General features: G+C 44.4%; 1 protein-coding gene across 4 annotated transcripts in view; it reads right to left on the bottom strand.

Moving 5' to 3' along the window:
- The window catches only part of arrb1 (arrestin, beta 1), a 34,026-nt gene extending 14,801 nt beyond the window's left edge, over positions 1-19,225 (bottom strand). The window contains exons 1-8 of one of the 4 annotated variants that reach the window (XM_081614263.1): positions 19,015-19,225; positions 6,511-6,541; positions 3,412-3,472; positions 3,290-3,334; positions 2,986-3,182; positions 2,645-2,704; positions 2,506-2,573; positions 2,274-2,409 (exon numbers count right to left, since the gene is read on the bottom strand). In XM_081614263.1, the coding sequence (XP_081470389.1) occupies positions 2,274-2,409; positions 2,506-2,573; positions 2,645-2,704; positions 2,986-3,182; positions 3,290-3,334; positions 3,412-3,472; positions 6,511-6,541; positions 19,015-19,034 (618 nt within the window). In that variant the 5' untranslated portion in view covers positions 19,035-19,225. The other 3 variants (XM_081614264.1, XM_081614262.1, XR_014090442.1) reach the window with 3 other exon arrangements.
- Positions 19,226-19,980: the final 755 nt, after the last annotated feature.

The raw sequence follows: 19,980 nt of genomic DNA, 5'->3' as shown, positions 1-19,980 counted from the left end.
GCGCAACCTTCTGGACAGGAAGCTACCCTTAGCGCAACCTTCTGGACAGGAAGCTACTCTTAGCGCAACCTTCTGGACAGGAAGCTACTCTTAGCGCAACCTTCTGGACAGGAAGCTACCCTTAGCGCAACCTTCTGGACAGGAAGCTACCCTTAGCGCAACCTTCTGGACAGGAAGCTACCCTTAGCGCAACCATCTGGACAGGAAGCTACCGTTAGCGCAACCTTCTGGACAGGAAGCTACCGTTAGCACAACCTTCTCGACAGGAAGCTACCCTTAGCGCAACCTTCTGGACAGGAAGCTACTGTTAGCGCCCCCTTCTGGACAGGAAGCTACCGTTAGCGGCGCCTTCTCGACAGGAAGCTACCGTTAGCACAACCTTCTCGACAGAAAGCTACCGTTAGCGCCGCCTTCTGGACAGGAAGCTACCGTTAGCACAACCTTCTCGACAGGAAGCTACCGTTAGCGCAACCTTCTGGACAGGAAGCTACCCTTAGCGCAACCTTCTGGACAGGAAGCTACCGTTAGCGCCGCCTTCTGGACAGGAAGCTACCGTTAGCGGCGCCTTCTCGACAGGAAGCTACCGTTAGCACAACCTTCTCGACAGAAAGCTACCGTTAGCGCCGCCTTCTGCACAGGAAGCCACCGTTAGCGCAGGAAGCCACCGTCAGACCGAATATCTGGAGACTTCAATGTGTCGCCAACAAATAAATAAAGTTTATCTAAAACAACGCCCCAAAGCTTGAGGAATAAAATAAAACGTTTTTAACCAACTCCACTAAACCAGTCAGGCAGCAGCTAATTTATGTTTATTTGAGTCATTTTGTTAGAGAAAATGTACTTTCAGGAGTATTTTTTACTTCAGTAATTTCATTATGAAGTATTTCTGGATTTTCTTCCCACTGAATGAAGAACAAACATGTTTTAGCAGAAATCCTCCAGAAACGGAGACAGTTAAAGTTTTATCAGTTTTTTATTGAAGGAAACTGATTTGGATTGAATGTTTCCTTTACCTGGTTCTGTTCATTTCTGATTATGTTATTTATATTCATTATTTTCATTTTGGTTTGTAAAATACCAAAATGTCCACTTAACTTTATACTTTGGTTTGTCTGATGATGTAATTTCTAAATATTAAAGAGGATCCGTTATCAGTCGATATTTTACTAAACACTTTGTTGCTTTAATCTGAATAAAAATATGATGAAGTTGTGCGACTCTTGCTTCAGAATCACTTTTGGCTAAAGCTAAGCTAACAGCTGATTCTGAGGCGACGCGTCCGTCTGTGAATCCACTGAAATCAGACGACCTGGAGGGTTTTCTAGCCGAGCAGGTTCACCTCGTTCATGCATGAGGGCCTCAGCGCTTGCTCAGCTCGGCGCTCAATGCTAACCTCTGAAAGCTCAACTACAGCAGCCGTACGCCGTCTGGCCCAGCCAAAGTAAGAAACCATGACTGGAGGTGTTGAGGATCTGAGGACGCTCCACTGCCCAGCAGGAGGCAAAATGTTTTTCTGTAAACCATCTCATCATGTGGCGCTGCGCGTTGCTTCAGCAGGCGAACCACAGAGAAACATGGACACAACATGCAGCAATATCTTAAAGGGGCAGCGCTGTCTTAAAGGGGCAGCGTTGACACAACATGCAGCAATATCTTAAAGGGGCAGCGCTGTCTTTTCCAGCCACAAAGCTCCATTTTAAAGCACAGTACAACTATTTTAACATCAGTTGATAAAAAAAATGCTGTATATTTCAAATATGACTTAAAAGAAATTTAATTTTGTAATTTAACGCCTTGGAATTGGGGCTCTGTCACTTTAAGAAGCTCCTGCTCTTTCCTCCATGAAGTCATACCAACATGGCTCCTCTATTAACCCTTAACGACGTTTTTACCAGCGTTTCACTGAGCAGAAGCTCCTATGATGAGCTCAGCTCCACCAGCTGTTTGCTAATTGCTGCTGGCTAGTCTGAAGGAGCTGAGAGGGGGGGAGGAGCTTAGCCTCGAAGGCGGGGCTAGGTCCAACCAGGCGTTCTGTAAAGCTGAATGGTTGCCATGGAGATTAAAAGATTTCCCAAACGTGCATGAAAGAATCAAAGCAACACGGCAGAGAAAAACTTTATAACATGATGGGAAGATTAAAAAACGGCTGATTCCACATGACATTGAATAGGTAAATATTTTCCCTGGCCTTGTTTGACTGCAGCCCAAATCAAACGGCTAAAAGAACCTCAGCGTTTCATTGGCCCAAACTGCCCAGGTGTCTCAGGTGTTACCTCCTTGTCCAGCGACGCCTCCAGGTGCAGCGGTTTGTCCGACATCAGGAACTGCCTCGTGGTCTCGGCCGTCGGCTGCGGGCCCGGTTTCTCCGGGGCGTACTGAACCTTCCTGATGACCAGGCGCACCGAGTTCCTGAAACAACCAGAACCAGAACCAGAACCTAATCCCAGCAGCCCGGCAGGAATCCGCCGTCCTGCCTTACCAGGGGCCCGACAGCGACTTTTATACCTCTTGTGGATTTTCTCCTCCAGGTTTTCCGCGCAGAAAGCTTTGACCTCAAAGTCGACTCCGCAGGCCTGAGGACAGCAACAGGAGGAGACGTCGGTTTGACTCCTTCTGATCAGAGGGGACAGAAACATGAAGCTACCTTCCCGGTGTCCTCCAGTCCCGGCTGCAGGGTGACGGAGCACGGCAGGTTCAGAGGGATCTGGAAATAAAGAAATGTGAACTTCACTCAGACATTCATGACTCAGCAGCAGGAGGAACAGCGTCTCTTCTGACTCCAGAGCTGGCAGCACCTTTAAGGTGAGTGGGCGGAGCCTATCTGCCTTTTAAACAGCCTGGGTCCAGCAGATCAAACATCTACAGTGGTCAGCGTCATTTATGAAACAGATGGAGGTCAGAGTGCAAAACCAAGTCTTTCATCTCTAAAAAACCAAGCGGAAAGTGAAACTTCTTGACAGACCAGAGCTGCGGTCTCTTCGGTACCTCGAAGGTGAAGGGGTGGGCGTGTTCCCCCAGCTTTTTAATCAGGCGTTCCTGAAGACGAGTCAGACTCTTCTTCTCTTCAGGCAGCGGAGGAAACGCCTGGATGTTCGCCACAAACAGGTCCTTCCTGAACGTCAGCCCCAGGACGTCCAGGTCCTCCCGGCCGTACCGGAACGCACAGGTCAGCGTGACGAACACTGGACAGAGCAGAAAGATCAGCAGCTCCAGGACACATCCCAGAGGAACCCCGCCAAATTAAAGAGCGCTCCGGTTCCTCACATCCAGCGACACTCAGGGGCCTCACCTTTCCTCTCCTTCAGGTATTCTGGGTCAATTAACACAACACCATCTGCAGAAACACACAGAGTGAACACAGGAGCCTGATGGTGCTCAGGGTTCATCTCACAGCCTGAACTAAAACCTCACCGACGGGCTCCACCAGGTCCACGTGGTCCACAAAGTCTCTCTTCCCCAGGTAGACCGTGAGCTGGAGGAGAAATAAAACCTTCAGCTCCATCTTCTGATGTGAAACGTAAACCGAGCTAACGCCGCAGACGGTTTTTACTTTGCTTCTATTTTATGTTGTTTTATTGTGCGACATTTGGTTAAAAGTAATTTCTGTTCATGTGCTTAGAAAATAAAATATATGATACATTATGTTTTGGTATGACAAGATATGCTATGCTATGGTATTTTATGCTATGGTTAGTTGTGCTACGCTAAGGCTTTTTATGCTATGGTTAGCTGTGCTAACCATAGCATAAAACCAGCTATGGTGTGGTTAGCACACCATAGCTGTGCTGTGCTATTCTATGGTATTTTATGCTATATTAGCTGTGCTATGCTATGGTATTTTATGCTATGGTTAGCTGTGCTATGCTATGGTATTTTATGCTACATTAGCTATGCTATGGTATTTTATGCTATGGTTAGCTGTGCTATGCTATGGTATTTTATGCTATGGTTAGCTGTGCTATGCTATGGTATTTTATGCTACATTAGCTATGCTATGGTATTTTATGCTATATTAGCTGTGCTATGCTATGGTATTTTATGGTATATTAGCTGTGCTATGCTATGGTATTTTATGCTATGGTTAGTTGTGCTACGCTATGGCATTTTATGCTATGGTTAGCTGTGCTAACCATAGCATAAAACCAGCTATGGTGTGGTTAGCACACCATAGCTGTGCTGTGCTATTCTATGGTATTTTATGCTATGGTTAGCTGAGCTATTCTATGGTATTTTATGCTATATTAGCTGTGCTATGCTATGGTATTTTATGCTATGGTTAGCTGTGCTATGCTATGGTATTTTATGCTACATTAGCTATGCTATGGTATTTTATGCTATGGTTAGCTGTGCTATGCTATGGTATTTTATGCTACATTAGCTATGCTATGGTATTTTATGCTATGGTTAGCTGTGCTATGCTATGGTATTTTATGCTATGGTTAGCTGTGCTATGCTATGGTATTTTATGCTACATTAGCTATGCTATGGTATTTTATGCTATATTAGCTGTGCTATGCTATGGTATTTTATGGTATATTAGCTGTGCTATGCTATGGTATTTTATGCTACATTAGCTATGCTATGGTATTTTATGCTATGGTTAGCTGTGCTATGCTATGGTATTTTATGCTACATTAGCTATGCTATGGTATTTTATGCTATATTAGCTGAGCTATGCTATGGTATTTTATGCTATGGTTAGCTGTGCTACGCTATGGTATTTTATGCTATATTAGCTGTGCTATGCTATGGTATTTTATAGAATTCAACCTTTATTTAATAACCAGGATAAAATCTTCTTGAGATTAAAAATCTTTTTCCAAGTGTTGTCCTGGCAAGTATCAGCAGCATAACTACAGTATTTACTTACCGATGGACACAGTTTCACTCGACATGCTATGCTATGCTACGACATGAAATCGTATGCTATGCTAATTTAAGCTATGACTGTGCGATGGTTGAACTACGACAGCTTTTGTGGCGTCAGAATCGCGTTGTCAGTTTTTGAACGAATGGAAGGAATGAGAGAGAGAGAGAGAGAGAGAGAGAGAGAGAGAGAGAGAGAGAGAGAGAGAGAGAGAGAGAGAGAGGCAGAGAGAGAGAGAGAGAGAGAGAGAGAGAGAGAGAGAGAGAGGCAGAGAGAGAGAGAGAGAGAGAGAGAGAGAGAGAGAGAGAGAGAGGCAGAGAGAGAGAGAGAGATCCGATTCCTCGGATAATTGTAAAAATATGCTATAAAGTACTCGATTACTAAAATATTCTTTTACAACAGCCCTGCTTTGTTGGTCCGTATGGGGCCCTCTGTCTGCTCTGAGTTTAACTCAGTGGTTGTTGCCCTGAGACGCAGCATTTCAGTCCAGGTTTCCTGCTAATCTGCTCATCAGCGTGAGTGAAAACCGGGAGACTAAAAACCGTTTAATCCCATTTAAGCAGCCGAGTGGAAACGTTACGGTTTTCAGTCTGGGTGTCAAATATGAGTGAAAATCTAAAATCTGTCTTCTTTAAGCACAGCTGACGGCATGTTCTTCTGTTCTGAGTTCAGTAAAATCCAGAAAAAACTGAATTATAAACTGTAATCTGTTAAAATCTGGTCCAGAGGAACTGAGGAAACGGGACGTGAGGATGAATTATGGATGAGATCAGCAGAAAAACCAAATCTGGCTGCATAACTTCAAACATTTCATGTTTATTTAGACATGAAATTATGTTTTACTAAACATTTTATTTTGTTGTTTTAGAAAAAACATGATTTTATATATAAATATTAAATTAGTGGACTAAACCAAAACCATTTTATATTTGAAAAATATTTCAGTTTTCAAATATAAATATTTATAGAAAATGAGGATAATATTCAATGTTATTGGACGGTTTCAGTGTAGGTCAGGGATGTCCAAACTGCGGTGCAGGGGCCGTTTGTGGCCCTTGGATTGATTTATCGGCCGGACTTTATTTTTATTTTCTCGGCCTGTCGGTTCTTTAGACTCGATGATTTTGGCCCCTGGTGTAGATAAATGTTAAGTATTTTAAATAGTTTAATTTTAAGATTCAAATTAGCTTGTTAGCGTTGTACAAGTGCAAAGAATAATCATTCTTTGATGGTTTTGTTACTATAGTAACAATCTGATGATACAAACTCAAACTTTTCTTTGTGTTTTGAAATTCTGAGGAACTTTAAATATTTATTTTAACAGATTCCAACAGTTTTTTTTGTTGCTCAGTTTGTAAAAATGTCATTTATTCAGATTTCAACTAGAAGAAGCAAACAGATCCTGATCTCTCAGCAGCAAACTGTGCCGCCCACATTCTAATGCCGCCCTGGGCTTCTGCCCATGAGGCCCATTTCAACCATCTGAACCTTCAGTTCACCAACATGTTCATTTTATAACTTCAGTTCATTTAGTTCAGTGGAAATGGAGTGTAATACTTTTAATACTTTGCTGCCTGCAGGACTCCGGGCCTCCAGAACGCGTCGCCTTGAAATAAAATGGAGGAGGATTTTCTGAGACTCACCTTCCCGTTGGGACTGGCCTTCTTAAACACTCTGTGGGCAGACAGAGACGGAGACGGAGACGGGTCAGGAACCAAATAAACCAGATCAGTTCAGTTCAGATCAGATCAGTTCAGTTCAGATCAGATCAGATCAGTTCAGTTCAGATAAGTTCAGTTCAGATCAGATCAGTTCAGATCAGATCAGATCAGTTCAGATCAGATCAGATCAGTTCAGTTCAGATCAGATCAGTTCAGATCAGTTCAGATCAGTTCAGTTCAGTTCAGTTCAGATCAGATCAGTTCAGTTCATTTCAGTTCATTTCAGATCAGTTCAGTTCAGATCAGTTCAGATCAGTTCAGATCAGTTCAGTTCATTTCAGTTCAGATCAGTTCAGTTCAGATCAGTTCAGATCAGTTCAGTTCATTTCAGATCAGTTTAGTTCAGTTCAGATCATTTCAGTTCAGATCAGTTCAGTTCAGTTCAGTTCAGTTCAGTTCAGATCAGATCAGATCAGTTCAGATCAGTTCAGATCAGTTCAGTTCAGTTCATTTCAGTTCAGATCAGTTCAGTTCATTTCAGATCAGTTCAGTTCAGATCAGTTCAGATCAGTTCAGTTCAGTTCAGATCAGTTCAGATCAGTTCAGATCAGTTCAGTTCAGATCAGATCAGTTCAGATAAGTTCAGATCAGTTCAGATCAGTTCAGATCAGATCATTTCAGTTCAGTTCAGATCAGTTCAGATCAGTTCAGATCAGTTCAGATCAGTTCAGTTCAGTTCATTTCAGTTCATTTCAGTTCAGTTCAGTTCAGATCAGATCAGTTCAGTTCAGTTCAGATCAGTTCAGTTCAGTTCAGTTCAGATCATTTCAGTTCAGTTCATTTCAGTTCAGATCAGTTCAGATCAGATCAGTTCAGTTCAGATCAGTTCAGATCAGTTCAGATCAGTTCAGTTCAGATCAGTTCAGTTCAGATCAGTTCAGTTCAGTTCAGTTCAGATCAGTTCAGTTCAGTTCAGATCAGTTCAGTTCATTTCAGATCAGTTCAGTTCAGATCAGTTCAGTTCAGTTCAGTTCAGATCAGTTCAGATCAGTTCAGTTCAGTTCAGTTCAGATCAGATCAGTTCAGTTCATTTCAGATCAGTTCAGTTCAGATCAGTTCAGTTCAGTTCAGATCAGATCAGTTCAGATCAGTTCAGATCAGTTCAGTTCAGTTCAGTTCAGATCAGATCAGTTCAGTTCATTTCAGATATTTCAGATCAGTTCAGTTCAGATCAGTTCAGATCAGTTCAGTTCAGTTCAGATCATTTCAGTTCAGATCATTTCAGTTCAGATCAGATCAGTTCAGTTCATTTCAGTTCAGTTCAGTTCATTTCAGATCAGTTCAGTTCAGTTCAGTTCAGATCATTTCAGTTCAGATCAGTTCATTTCAGTTCAGTTCAGATCAGTTCAGATCAGTTCAGATCAGTTCAGATCAGTTCAGTTCAGTTCAGTTCAGATCAGATCAGTTCAGTTCATTTCAGATCAGTTCAGTTCAGATCAGTTCAGTTCAGTTCAGATCAGATCAGTTCAGATCAGTTCAGATCAGTTCAGTTCAGTTCAGTTCAGATCAGATCAGTTCAGTTCATTTCAGATCAGTTCAGTTCAGTTCAGATCAGATCAGTTCAGTTCAGTTCAGATCAGTTCATTTCAGTTCAGATCAGTTCAGTTCAGTTCATTTCAGTTCAGTTCAGTTCAGATCAGATCAGTTCAGTTCAGTTCAGATCAGTTCAGTTCAGTTCAGTTCAGATCAGTTCAGTTCATTTCAGATCAGTTCAGTTCAGATCATTTCAGTTCAGATCAGTTCAGTTTAGTTCAGTTCAGATCAGTTCAGTTTAGTTTAGATCAGTTCATTTCAGTTCAGATCAGTTCAGTTCAGATCAGTTCAGTTCAGATCAGTTCAGTTCAGTTCATTTCAGATCAGTTCAGTTTAGTTCAGATCAGTTCATTTCAGTTCAGTTCATTTCAGTTCAGTTCATTTCAGTTCATTTCAGATCGGTTCAGATCAGTTCATTTCAGTTCAGTTCATTTCAGTTCAGTTCAGTTCAGTTCATTTCCGTTCAGTTCAGCTCAGTTTAGTTTAGTTTAGTTTAGTTCAGTTCAGTTCATTGGCCGCCTATTACCAAATTGTCTAATTTATTTTTACAAAATGCTGTAATCAGATGGAAAAGATATTAAATTATGTAAAACTTTGCCAGAATTTTAACATAAATTCAAACGTCTGAATCATTTTCCACAAAATAAAACCAGTTGCTGGGTTTCAGTCACGTGACCCGGATGACGTGTGAAATCCAGACGGAGGTCCGGAAGCGGATTTCGCTCAAAACGGAGCGAAGTTGATCACAACAGTAGCTGATGCCCTAAAGAGGCTGGAAGGCCGAGACATCTCGAAAACGTATGTGTATATTTAGGATATGATCCGTGTGATCTCTGTAAGAAAGATTTCTCTAATAATCTTGAGGCGATCAAGGTAACCAACTACCTGGAGCTGCAGACCTCATGTCACACGACGAGCCAGAGGAAAGTTTTCAATCCCTGCAGAATCAATCGTTTGGTTTCCGGTTGGGTCAAACGTTCAGGATTTAGATGGACGTCGACTCGTTTCTGCCGGGTGAGAAGCGAGTCGTGCTACGACAGTGGTGTCAAACATATTTTTATTTTGGGCCGAATCAAAAATCTGAATGTTCTTAAAGGGCCGGTTGCACCAGAATCTATTGATAAAACCAATAAAACTGTTAAAATATCAATAAATAGCTGTTCCTCCAGGATTTGTGATTATTTTAGTGTTTATTTTTGCAATCAAAATGACAGATTTTGTGGTGAAAATTAAGAAATATTTATAATTGTTTTTTTTTTTTACAGTATTTGCGATAATGTATGATGTCAAATGTGACTCTATCACTCGCTGTATCAGTTACGGATTCAATGTTTTTGACCAATTTTGAGAAAATTAGCAGTAAAATCAGGACAAAAATTTGGAAATGTGTTGACTTTGTGTGATTATTGCAGATTTGTGAAAAACTGGAAGGACTCATTGATGTAATTTGGAGTCCAGAGGGCCACATAAAAGCTACGGCGGGCCAGATTTGGCTCCCGGGCCTTGAGTTTGACACCTGTGTGCTACGATAACGAAGCTATCGCTACAACAAACTACCCATGTTATTTTATGAGCTTGAATCTCCTGGTAAATAATTTATTTAGCTTCTTTAAACCCAAATTCATGCTGGATTTGAACGTTAATGTTGAGTCGCTGCTGGATCTGATGCAGGTCAACGATTCGCTCTGATCTACAGAAACCCAGAGTTCAGGTCTGTTGGTGTCCAGACATGAAGTAACGGCTCACTGTGACTGTGGCTGGTAGGTTGTCCGTCCATCCATCCATCCATCCATCCATCCATCCATCCATCCATCCATCCATCCATCCATCCATCCATCCATCCATCCATTTTCTTGCACCCTTTTTCCCTCAGTGGGGTCGGGAGGGTTGCTGCTGCCTCTCCAGCCAACGTTTCGGGCTAGAGGCGGGGTCACCCTGGACAGGTCACCAGTCTGTCACAGGGCAACACAGAGACACACAACCATGCACACACTCACTCACACCTAGGGCCAATTTGGAGAGGCCAATTAACCTGACAGTCATGTTTTTGGACTGTGGGATGAAACCGGAGTACCTGGAGAAAACCCACCATGCACAGGGAGAACATGGAGACTCCATGCAGAAAGACCGGGAATCGAACCCAGAACCTTCTTGCTGCAAGGCAACAGCTCTACCAACTGCGCCACTGTGCGCCACTAGGTTGTATTTAACTCATTTACCTTTTTCATTTTTTAGCATTAAAGTCCCACTGAATAAACATTATATTTTCTGTCCGTCACTCCGCTCTGAGCTAGCTGCTAACAACGTTAGCGCTGCGAGGACAACCAGGCTGCGGCATGAAAACAATATATCTGACCTTACATATGAATGTCTGTGTTTCTAAGTAACTGTCCAATAAAATATCTGAAGATACGATTTAAATGATTGTTTCCTGTTAGAAAGTGGTGCTGCAAACTGAGGAGATCCACTTTTCTCCTCTGTTTTCGGTAAGTTTTTTTTAAAATGAACTGATGGTTGGAGCCAACAGGGGCCCTAAAAGCTGCTGCTGCGGCCCTGCAGGGTTCAAACCAGGCTGGTCCTCCTGCTGTCCCTCCCCGCCCCCCGCGGGCCCGCGCCCCGCCCCCTCCTCTGAGGTAATGCGGTAATAAATTAGCTCCAGCGGCTCCATTAGCTCGGCGTGTTACCGGAAACCGGAAGACTCCTGGGAGCTCAGCGCCATCAGCCGCTCGCCGTAAACTCACTAATTATTCCAATTACACTTTAACTCCTCGGATCCCTCCGCCCTGAGCCGCTGCACCGCCTCAGATCCCTCCGCCCCGAGCCGCTGCACCGCCTCGGATCCCTCCGCCCTGAGCCGCTGCACCGCCTCGGATCCCTCCGCCCCGTGCCGCTGCACCGCCTCAGATCCCTCCGCCCCGTGCCGCTGCACCGCCTTAGATCCCTCCGCCCTGCAGGAGGAAACTCCTGTTCACTGCACTTCTTGTTGGATCTCCTGTAGCTGTCAGTATTGCAGCGGTGCAGAATAAGCTCCTGATTTTCAAATAGGAAACATCCAGATTAATTAAATGTTATTTAAATTGGAACGGCTGAAAATGACTTTATGTCTGAATATCTGGATGAGCTGGAATGTCTTTATGGATTACAGCAGATTATGTTGGAATAAACTGGAATGTGATGATTATAGTGAATTATTTAATGTTTAAACATGGAGAATATTAGACTGAGTTGTGCTGAAGTGTCATTATTTAAACTGGAATAAATCTGGTTTAAACTCATTTAAAGATTTTAGATCAGAAATGGATCTAGATTAATATAAAAGGAAAATTAACATTTAATTTGATGGTTTATAGTTTGGTTGGACTGAGTTGGTTGAAATTAAACAAATTTGGTTAAAAATGCATTTTTAAAGAAAGCAGAGAATATTGGTTAGAGTCGAAGTGGAATCAGATTAATTACTGCGGAGTTGATTGGTCTGCAGACAGAAGTGACCTGATCGTGGAGGAAACGCTGCTGCCGTCCGTGGAGGAAGAACGAAAACACATGAAAGATTCATCAGACTCAGCTGACCACAGCAGACAGGAAGTGATTAGAGCCTCAGATCAATCACTGATCAATGCTGGTGTGAGAACCAATAACTCCTGACGCACAGACCAGTGAAACATTTAAAAGGTGGATTTGTCCAGCAGACAAGCCAAACAAATGATCCGCCATGTTTAGTGTTGTTGGTGCCAGCAGGGGGCGCTGTGGCAGAGCCACAGGAAGAAATCTGGCATTTTCAGATCAAAGAAACTTTCTAGAAAACATTTCTGAAAATGTTTGGCTTTTTGCAACTCAGAAATTTCTGAGAGAAATTTTTTAATTTTCAAGCTCAGAAATGATTTAGTTTTTATGATTAATGTCAAGACTTGGCAGAAATGTGCTGCTGCTTTTTTATTTTCTACACCGCCTCAGACTCTACTGCACCGTTGTAAAGGAAAATGTCGGCCATTTTTTTATTGCAGAGGCAGAAACAAGCTACCAGGATGATGAGTAATTTCTCAGAACTCAGCGAACTGAATGAGGATCATGGAAATTATGTAAATTAGGTTTGTTACTCATTAATCCAAATGAGTAACAAACGTGGAGGATTCCATCCATCCGTTTTCTAACACCCTGGTCCCTTAATGGGGTCAGGAGGTGCTGGTGCCTCTCCAGCTAACGTTCCGGGTGAGAGGCAGGGTCACCTGGACAGGTCACCTGTCTGTCGCAGGTCTGTCACACCTAGGGAGGATTTGGAGAGGCCAGTTAACCTGACAGTCATGTTTCTGGACTGTGGGAGGAAACCGGAGTACCCGGAGAAAACCCACCATGCACAGGGAGAACATGGAGACTCCATGCAGAAAGACCGGGAATTGAACCCAGAACCTTCTTGCTGCAAGGCAGCAGCTCTACCAACTGTCCCAAATGTGGAGGATTATTACAGAAATTTAAATTATTTCAATGTTGAAGAAATTTCTGGACTTCAGGTTGTGTCCCAGTTACAACATCTTTAAAAAACTAAATACAAAGTTCAACTTTGACCCCAACATAATCTCTGCTGACAGATTGAGGTTTCAGTGTCGTTTGAAGCAGAGCTGATTAGAATCTGTGGGTTGTGACTGTGGCGTTCCTCAGGGCTGTGTTGTCAGACTCTTATTCTATGTTTACTACATATTGACCGTTTTGTTTCTTCCCATGTTGAAATAATGAGCTGATCTGTTGATCTGTGACACGTTTTGGTGAAAATCCCACTCCGATGCAGTGGAGCTGCTCAGTGTTTCATTTCCTCTGACATCAGCCGCCCGGCTCTGCACTTTGACCTCTAATGGCACAGATGGCTAAAAGTCAGAGACCAATCAGAGCGCTCCGACCAAACGGGACCAACTGATTCGCCGACTCTCTGTCTTCCTCAGGTTTTAACCTGCAGCTGTTTTCCATCTGCTGTAGTTACATCAGCTCAGTCAGGTGATCAATGGGAGCTTCTGTGTTCAGATTGATCTGATCGATCAGGACGCCCAACACTGAGGGAACACTAACCGCCGGATCGATGGCTGATGTTTGTGTCAGCCTGAATGGATCCTGAAGGCTCCCTGGACGCTGTGGAGTCGCATCGGCCCGTTTACGCCTGATCAACGGACGGCGGATTCGTTCACTCGACCTGCAGCTCCCAGAGTCTGCAGGACAGAAAGACGCCAAGCTGAAGGTTCACTTCCTGCTTGGCAGCAAATCTCCCACCAGCTCCAGATCCAACACCCAGAACCTCAACCACGCTGACGCTCACGGAAGAATGTTTCTGTTTCCAGGAGGATTTTTTTCTCCTCCCGTCTTGAAAAGCTCAAACTTCAGCACCAGAACTTCACTGAACCGGATCAGAACCTGGATCTGTTTTCACACAATCACAGCTAAAGGCTGAAGATTTTGTACAGATTATTCAGACTGTGAGTAACTAAGAAAAAAATATGTGGAAAATGACAAAGTTTGATCATTTCTTTCTAAATTTTTTTCTATTTAAAACATTAAATTACATTTCAGGCCGAAAACTTTGACTTTTTGGACAATTCTTCCCTCTGGTTTCAGATGCTGTGCAGCTGGAAGAACATTTGCTCTTTCTTTCACGTTAGCATGTCAGAAGGTCAAAGAATGCCTGAACTTTGACCCCAAATCCCAGAGGCTTCAGGATGCAGAGAGAGGAACTTCAAACGTTCGTATCCCCGACAGAATTAAAGAGGAGCAGCAAAAGCAAAGGAGGTCAGTTAGCAGAGATGGAGTCATCCAGGTTCCTGTGGAATACATCACTTCTGCTGCCTGGATGTCGAGCCGTTAGCATGTGATGCTAACGTTAGCATGTGATGCTAACGTTAGCATGTGATGCTAACGTTAGCATGTGATGCTAACGTTAGCATGTGATGCTAACGGCCACAGCTAGCCTGATTCTGTTGGGGGATAAATTGTCCCAGCAGTTTTTGTGGTAAATAAAAATATTTTTGTTTTGAAACAGTTTTTAAGTAAAATGTTGGTAATTCAAGTTTCCCTCTCAAAGAACAATAAACTGTAAATTTGTAAAGATCAAACAGGAAGTGGAAATTAATTTAAATATTTTAAAAAAACAGAAATAAACAGCACAACCAAAACTAAATAAATTATAAATATTGTGTTATTAATTGATTTATTGTAACAGGTGAAGCCACAGTGTCTTCAGTCAGAAGCTTCTTGAGATTTGCTGCAAGACTGACTGCTACTGGAGATCCTTCCTGCACACACACATTTTTAAAGATAAAATAATTTATGATATTTCATCTGATGATCTGTTTCCAGCTGAATTCCTGCATTAGTTTAGACTTTCCTCCATGCAGAAATAAGAACGTCTCCGTTCTCCGTTCTATCACGTCTCAGCGGATCTATGGAGAAACTCTACGTTCTGCTGATGAGGAGCAGCATCCATCCAGCCTGCCGCTCCGCTGGCGGCCTGACAAACTGCACGTTAAGGTGACTGCAGCACCGAGCGACTGCAGCACTGACTGACTGCAGCACAGAGCAACTGCAGCACTGACTGACTGCAGCACCGAGCGACTGCAGCACTGACTGACTGCAGCACAGAGCTGTGAGCCAAAAACAGGAGGAAGGAGCAGCAGGACAAACACCAGGAAATAACCCAGATCCTCACAGCCTCCTGATGATCATTTATTAAATGCTTCAGTGACAAACTGTGATGGTGACGATGTGACCATCAGCTGCAGGTTTCTGCTTCGTTTACTGGTTTTAAGCTGCAGAGACCAGCAGCATGCTGGGATGTCACCAGTCACACCAGTAGACCTGATTCCCAGTTGAGGCTCTGCTGAAGTTTGGATTAAAGCAGCTTGTTGTTGTGATGATTGCAGAGCCGCATCACTCTGAGCTGCTCTGTATGTCGGAACCGTCGCTCTGAGCTCATTAAGATTCTCCCGACACGATCGGCTCAGATCATCGAGGCCGAGAACACAGAGACACGGAGAGTCAGAGAAACCCGAGAAGGCCTGCAGACACAGACCCAAACCCAGAGGCCCAAACCCAGAGGCCCAAACCCAGAGGCCCAAACCCAGAATCCCAAACCCAGAGGCCCAAACCCAGAGGCCCAAACCCAGAGGCCCAAACCCAGAGGCCCAAACCCAGAGGCCCAAACCCAGAGACCCAAACCCAGAATCCCAAACCCAGAGGCCCATCCCAGAGACCGAAAGCCAGAGGCCCAAACCCAGAGGCCCAAACCCAGAGGCCCATCCCAGAGACCGAAAGCCAGAGGCCCATCCCAGAGACCGAAACCCAGAGGCCGAAAGCCAGAGACCCAAACCCAGAGGCCGAAAGCCAGAGACCCAAACCCAGAGGCCGAAAGCCAGAGGCCCATCCCAGAGACCGAAAGCCAGAGACCCAAACCCAGAGGCCCATCCCAGAGACCCAAACCCAGAGGCCGAAAGCCAGAGACCCAAACCCAGAGGCCGAAAGCCAGAGACCCAAACCCAGAGGCCGAAAGCCAGAGACCCAAACCCAGAGGCCGAAAGCCAGAGACCCAAACCCAGAGGCCCAAACCCAGAGGCCCAAACCCAGAGGCCCAAACCCAGAGACCCAAACCCAGAGGCCGAAAGCCAGAGACCCAAACCCAGAGACCGAAAGCCAGAGACCCACCAAAACATCCATAAACCCACTAAACACAGAGACATTACAAGGTCTGCAGAGACCCGCCCATGAGACTCAGAGAACCAGGTGAGTTCTGGACCAGACTCGGACCCGGCTCTCCAGTTCTGAAACAGCTGCTGCAGATCCATGATCCAAATGAGGCCCGGTTGGTGCTGATAGGTCCCACAGTCAGGCAAGAACCGCACCAGTACCACCATGATACCAGGAGGAGAACGGAGGAAAAGAGGGAACCGGAACAGAACGACTGTTTTAACTAACAGGAAGTTCCATGAGGATAATGGATTTCAAAGTAAGAGCTCAGTCAGAAGAACCTTTTGGTAATTTAAAGGCCTCTCCATGCCGACGGGTTTCCTCCCATGCTAAAGAGCGAACATGCGGCGCTCCGGCATCAGGATGGAAGCAGAGCATGAATTATTGATCCAGCATCTCTGACATGACAGGAAACCAGCAGCGTCATGGAGACGGAGAAGGAGCGGGTCTGGGTTCTCCTCTCCCGGATCCCTGGAGCGAATCCCAAACATCTTCACCATGTTCAGTCGAACGGCTCAGTTTGTCCAGATTCAGTGATGATGAGGTGCTGAAACGGTCTTTAACCCGTAGAACTCCATCCTTCATCGGCTCTTCGCTCTCTGGATCCCTGATTCTTCCACTGCGGCCCGGTTCTCCATCCTCCTCTGGCCCAATGCAGCTGGACTTCAGCGTCTCAGTCTTTGGGTTCTTCTGAACCGTTCAGCTCCACTGACAGGTTCCTCAGATCATCTGCTTCTCTCATTGGTTTGAATCTTTCTGATCCAACAGGAAACGGTTTACCTCCACAGGAAACTCTCTCCATGGTCCAGCCCCAATCAGTCAAGGCGTTCCTCAAGGCGTTGTCTTCAGACCACAGCTGTTTATCAGTCAAATGATCCAAACAGCTCAAATTATCCCAAATTTCCTTCATATCTTTATGAAACAACATTTTCCCACCCATTGAGTTCCCACCACACAAACTCTTTGCTCAACTTTCCGCTGAGAGTTCAGGAAACTAACGCCCCGCCGACACAAACGCCAACACCGCTACATTTACATTAAACACAAATATTTAAAACATGTGAGCCCAAACACCAGGATGCAGCACCTCTGAAAACAATGCAGTAGGTCTGCCGGGCCAATAGGTGGCGCTGTGTCAGAACAAAAACACAGAACAGGGTTTGATGATCTGCGTCTTTTTGAAAATGATCGCATTGTAGCTCCATCTCTCACTCAAACAAACAAACATGGCTCCGTTCTGTGGTTTTTGCGTTGCTGTGACTGCGCTACAGCGCCACCGAATGGCCTGGAAAACCTACTGCATCATTTCAAATAGGTTCTGAATCCTGCCGTGTTTTTTTATTAGTTCAGAAATGAGCCTAAATAAACTGATACTGAATTCTACGTCTCAGCCAGTTCCCTTCATGGTTCTACTCCCCAGATCCTCTCTGGTCTCCTTCACCCTTTCATTCCTGCGCTGAACATCTGGACCCGCCTCTGTTCTCATGCCAGACTGGAAAACATCTGGAACATTCCTGAATCCATCCTCTGACTCACCAGCAGTTCACTGCTGTTGATGCTTCTCTTGGTTACTGCTGAGGTTTTATGGGTTTTACTGTTTGCTCTTTTCTGCCCAGATGAAAATGTCAGATTTAGTAATTATACATTAACACGGATTAAACCGGATGTTTAATCCGTGTTAATACCAAGATTAAAACTTTCCTTTCTGATAAAGCTGATAGACCGGCTGAGTTTTTCCAGTTCTGCTGCTTTAGGCTGCTGGAGGACCAACTGGCCACTTTCTTCTTCTTCTACTCTCCAGTTTGCATCGTTTTCTCTCCAGAGAAGCTACACCTGCTCTGCGTTCTGATTGGCTACGGTGCTGCCATCACCTAATGTTCTCCTTGTTAATGTTTTACTGTTCATGAACATAGAAAATAATCCTAGATCAGTTTTATTCCTTCTGTTTGTCTCTTCAAACCTCCAGACGGCTGCTAGTACTGAGCCCGGTTCTGGTTCTGGTTCTGCTGGAGGTTTCTTCCTGTTAAACGGGAGTTTTCCTCTCCACTGTCGCCCCCTGCTGGTCAGGAGGAGCGAACCAGCAGGTTTCCAAGTTTCCTCAGATAGAAACTTTGACACTAATTTGAATAATTAACTTAAAGCATTGACTGGTGGCTGAGATCAATCTGAACATGTCTGACTGAGTTCAAATGGCTTTTCTGTGAACTTCCTGGAGAAACGACGCTACAGAAACAAACTGAATTCATTTAGCATTTTTGCTGCAGCTGCAGCTTTAGCATGGAGCTAACGCTGGATCTCTGGCAGAACTAGAACATGAATAAAAGATTCTCATCTGCATAAAAACGGACTTTTAGCTCATTTCATGCCGTTTGTCGTCATGTTGGAGGAAATGACGTGATAAACAAACTCAGAGCCCTGAGGAACCTCAGAATCTGAATATTTAACAGATTAATTCACTGATTGACCTGAAGTTGACCTGTTTGGATCGGCCTGCAGAAATATGGTGGGAATGAGCTGGAAGGAAAACCTGCAGAACTCTGCCGGAACCGAACCTGCATCCTCAACGTTTCCCCAAAAGAATCAAAGATTGAACAGGAAGAACCGAACCGGGTTCAGGCACTGAGGCTAGTAAAGGTTTGGATCGGCACCAGAAACGATCAGGGGATGGTTCTGGAGTTAAATGGACCTAAAGACGTTTAGATCACATTTATTCACCAACTCAGATCCGTGGGCAACTTTGGGTTCAGAGCCGAGAGGAACCAAACCTACAACCTTCTGCCTGCAGCTCGGACCGGACCGGACCGGACCGGATCTGAGCAGAACTTTGGTTTTCTGTCCAGGTTTTACTGATTTGACTTGAATCTCAAAGTTTGGTGTTGTCAGAACCTCCAGAACCTCCAGAACCTCTGACTGATCCATTCAAAACAAAGCCTCGGTTCTGTTCCGCTCGTGCATTCAGACTTAAAGGTCCAGCGGTGACACAGCAGCGCGGATTCACCGAACCGAACCGAACCCGTCCTTCAGCTTCCCGTCTCAAAATGAGACGCAGAAATTAGGAAAATATCACGCAGACGTCACTGTCCTGCAGGTTCCGATCCGTTACGTAACACCACGGCACCGCGCGCGCCCGAACAGAACCGGAGCAGAACCGACACAGAGAAACGGAACAAATCCCACCTGGTTCCTTTATCTCCCATCCTGACGAGCCGACGGAGCCGGACAGCGAGCGATGGGCGAGGAAGAGGAGCAGGAGGAAGAGGAGGGGGGGGGGGGGATGCCGTCACCGTGGAAACAGAGGGGGGGACGTCTCACAGGAAGCCGCCGTCAGATCAGAGGAGGAAAAAAACCTTCTGATGTCTGAGACACGCCGCTCTTCCTCCTCCTCTTCCTCCTCCTCTTCCTCCTCTTCCTCCTCCTCTTCCTCCTCCTCCTCCTCTTCCTCCTCCTCTTCCTCCTCCTCTTCCTCATCAGCAGTTAAAACATGAGGCTCGTTTTATTTTTGTCTCCAGCTGAAAACCGATCAGGTCAAAACAAAGGAATCATTTTATTCATCATTTATTATTTTAAAGGTTTTTTTTTCTGTTTCATCAGATTTTTGACATTAGAAGCAGCTGTGCAGATCCATCCATGCTGAGGAAAGACCTGCGGAGAACCGCAGGGCTGTGCGTCAGGACCTCACGTTGTTCGTTACGGAATTTCCTCCTACATGACGACATGACGCAGGAATTAAGGTGAAATGTTAATCAGTGTTTGGAATAAAGATTTAAATGAACAAATAAAGACAATTGAGTCATTTTTATGCAGATGATAATCTCTTCATTTTGTAATTTTCTCCTGAGATCCAATGAAAACTTCAGCTGCTGCAAATATAGAAATTTAATTCATTTATATTTTAAATGATTCTGCTCAGTATATTTTTCTCTTGCATATTTTTAGTTTGAATCTGTTTGGATTTGTTTGACTCTGCTGAAAATAATAAATATTATTTTCAGGCTCATTTACCTTAAATTCAGACGAAACTGGTAAAAAAACCAAACATGTAGATTTCAGTACAAATTAATCTGCAGTTTATGTGAAAAACAATCCGTTTTAAAATTCGTTGCGTTTGGATGATTTTCACTGACGGGTTGACTGACGCCCCCC

The sequence above is a fragment of the Poecilia reticulata genome, chromosome 13, assembly GCF_904066995.2.
Source record: "Poecilia reticulata chromosome 13, P_reticulata-male-v2, whole genome shotgun sequence".
NCBI lineage: Eukaryota > Metazoa > Chordata > Actinopteri > Cyprinodontiformes > Poeciliidae > Poecilia > Poecilia reticulata.
This window is presented reverse-complemented; position numbering and strand designations above follow the sequence as displayed.